Here is a 2,986-nt window from a genome sequence, read left to right on the forward strand (position 1 = left end):
TTATGCAAAATACATTTTATACACTTCAAATGCAAAAGGAAATATGTTTATATTAAAAATATAAAGTAAGAAGTTTACTTCCGAACCATATGGTTCCGGGTTCTGTCCTACTACACGGTACCTTGAGCAAGTGCCTCCTATTATAGCCTCGGGTCGACTAAAGCCTTGTGAATCGATTTGGCAGACGGAAACCGAAAGAAGCTCGTCCTATGTGTGTATGTATTTATGTATGTATGTAGGCGTATGTGTGTGTGTGTGTGTGTGTGTGTGTGTGCATGTGCGTGTCTCTATGTCTGTGTTTGTCCCCCTATACTACTTGAAAAACGGTGTTGGTGTGTTTACGCCCCTTGAATCTAGCAGTTTGGCAAAAAGAACTCGATAGAATAAACACCAGGCTTGAAAAAAAGTAAGTATAGGGGCTGGTTCATTTTCATACCGACTAAAAATTCGCCAAGGCGGTGCCCCATTATGGCTGCAGTCTAATGCCTGAAACTAGTAAAGGATACAAAATAAATGATATCCCAGCTATACATATATCTTAATCCAAATTTCTGATTTAAGTCTCTTTTCAATTAAAAAGTTAAATATTTTTTTTGTTAATCCATTGTTTTAAACCGTTAAAAAAAAAACCCCGAAAGATGTTAAAAAAAAAATGCATTAAAAAGCTAAAAGAGAGTTTTAAGATAATCCACGCAAAAACGAATAAAAGCTGCCGGTGTTTCTGTGTGGTCACTCGATCTGCTAGAAACAGCAGCTAAATGTCTTTCAGTTCAGACGGTAAATTCTTTAAAAAAGTGGAATGACATGTTGGTGAATAATGTAGTGGGAGATATAAACCGTGTTTATAAAAGATGTGGTGGGCATGGGTAGAATGTCACAGAGCATATATTCCCCTCGATCAGGGCTGATAATAGCAACAACAACGATAGTAGAGATAGGTAAGCATGTAAATGAGATAAGAAAATGTTACAGGGTTCCTGATGAAAAAAAAAATTTAAAAAATAAATAAATAATAGTTCCCTGGATCCCTAGACAACCCCTTTCAACTGTTTACAACAGCAACAACAACAAAAAGAAAAACGGGAAAAAAGAAAAGAAAAGAAAAGAAGAATTTGAGAGAGAAAAAAAAATGCATAAAAAATACAGACAACAGTTTCAGAAGATAAAATTCTCTGAAAGAAATATATTTATTGTCCGAACTGTCTTCCATAGATAGCCCTGTTAGTGATTACTTTTCCGAAATAGCATTTTGTACATAAATAAATAAATAAAGAAGGCAGTGGGGAATGGAGGAAGGGGTTTAAAGGTTTGCATTATGCTGAGGGGAGGGTGTTTTTCTGCTTTTTTTGTTTTCGTTTGTTTGTTTATGTGTCTGTTTGTAGCTTATATATCTGTTCCGTGGTTTTGAACTTATAAAATTATATGCCTGTATATAGACACAGGCATATATGTTCCACGCACACACACAGACATGCACGCATGCACACACAGAAGCACACGCACACACACAAGCAAACACGCAGGTACGCGCACGCACACACACACATGCATTTATAAAGGTGTCACATTATGCTTATACGATATATGTGGATGTACACAGAAAGAAAGAACGAAAGAAAGGAAGGAAGACAGACAGACTGATAGATAGATAGGTAGATAGATAGATAGATAGATAGATAGAGTCAATTTGATAGATGATGTAAAAGACTAAATTAAGTTTTGAAAATAGGAAGCTATGAAGCATAAAAAAATTAGCTTAATGAGACAAATTAAACTATGCATATAATTAGAATTGAATTAGAATTAATTTTAACTTATAATTAGTTGAAACTGTAATCAAGTAGCCAGAGTTGGATGAAAAAAAAAATTTAAAACGTTCGTTCCGTCATTTAGATATTGTATTCCAAAAGAGTGGAATATTTCGTTTCGTCGGCTCCGAAGTTGGCGTTTAGAGTAACTTTTATTCCTTTTCCTCTAAATTGGACGAGTGCAACTTTTCCTTCCCAGTTATCGTTGGCATCTTTGGTAAGGTGCGTCCACTCTCCTTCGGCTACAACTGCTACGGCATTAGCTTTAGGAATACTGCATTTGAAGTTCACTTTTGCCAAGCTGCTTCCCGAATGCAAGACCAACGGTTCGTACAGGTAACATCCATCTTTCCACTGGGCATATTGCTTGGGGAAAGGGTAGACAGCATTCAAGGCCCGTTTCACATGAATAAGATAGTTGAAGACACCGGGCAAGGTTTTGCTTTCGTCGGAGAGAAGTAAGGCATAGATTTGCAGTTTGTAGTAACCAGATGCCGGGAAGTGAACAACCAGAGTAATTACTTTATCCTGAGTGTGGGTAAAAACGTTTTCCGGTGTTTCCTTGTCATCTTTGCAGGCAATCAAATTGCACGTAACTTTTACTGGTTTCGAAGCCTTCAATTTAACTTCCAGCTGATTGTCCTGGGCAGTGATCTCGGGCTCGGTATAATTTTGAGTGGCCAAACCGAATTCGGCGAACTTTTCCTGTGCACCCAAATACCCGTAGGGTAGTTCTGGCTTTTCAGACGACATTTTCAAAAAATTTTTCAGTGGTGTTATTAATTTAGGAGTTGTAAGAAAATTTTCACTGAAAACTTAGAAATTTCACTGATTCTTAATCCCTGCAAAAATTAAATTTGTTGCAGCTGACAAGAAAAGGGTTTGGTTCTGACGGCCTTGAGCGACTTCCTCTTTCCGCACGTCTGTCTGGTATTCGAGTTACCTAAGAACTGGCAAAGAACGGTTTGGGTTGAAGGTAACTAATAGCAACGGCTGTAGCATCAGCAGCAGCAGCAGGAGAAGCAGACGTCAAAAAGTTCTGTGGTAGCAAGTTTAATGTGGATTTTGACGCAAATACATACATTACATAAACACACACACATTTACGCGTAATACGTACGTAGGTATCTATGTGTGTGTGTATATATATATATATATATATATATATATATATATAT

The 2,986-nt window shown here is 37.1% G+C and overlaps 1 protein-coding gene across 1 annotated transcript; it reads right to left on the minus strand.

Annotated features, from left to right (window-relative positions):
* Window positions 1–1,153: 1,153 nt before the first annotated feature.
* Window positions 1,154–2,802, minus strand: LOC106873394 (uncharacterized). Its single transcript, XM_014920741.2, has one exon. The coding sequence runs from the start codon at window positions 2,559–2,561 to the stop codon at window positions 1,890–1,892; it is 672 nt and encodes a 223-aa protein (XP_014776227.1). The 5' UTR covers window positions 2,562–2,802; the 3' UTR covers window positions 1,154–1,889.
* Between the last annotated feature and the right edge of the window lie 184 nt (window positions 2,803–2,986).

Source organism: Octopus bimaculoides, chromosome 14 (assembly GCF_001194135.2).
Source record: "Octopus bimaculoides isolate UCB-OBI-ISO-001 chromosome 14, ASM119413v2, whole genome shotgun sequence".
In the NCBI taxonomy this organism is placed as follows: domain Eukaryota; kingdom Metazoa; phylum Mollusca; class Cephalopoda; order Octopoda; family Octopodidae; genus Octopus; species Octopus bimaculoides.

What these genes read in the sequence shown, in the direction of transcription:
- LOC106873394 (XM_014920741.2), bottom strand. Translation starts at nt 2,561, where the DNA reads ATGTCGTCTGAAAAGCCAGAACTACCCTACGGGTATTTGGGTGCACAG.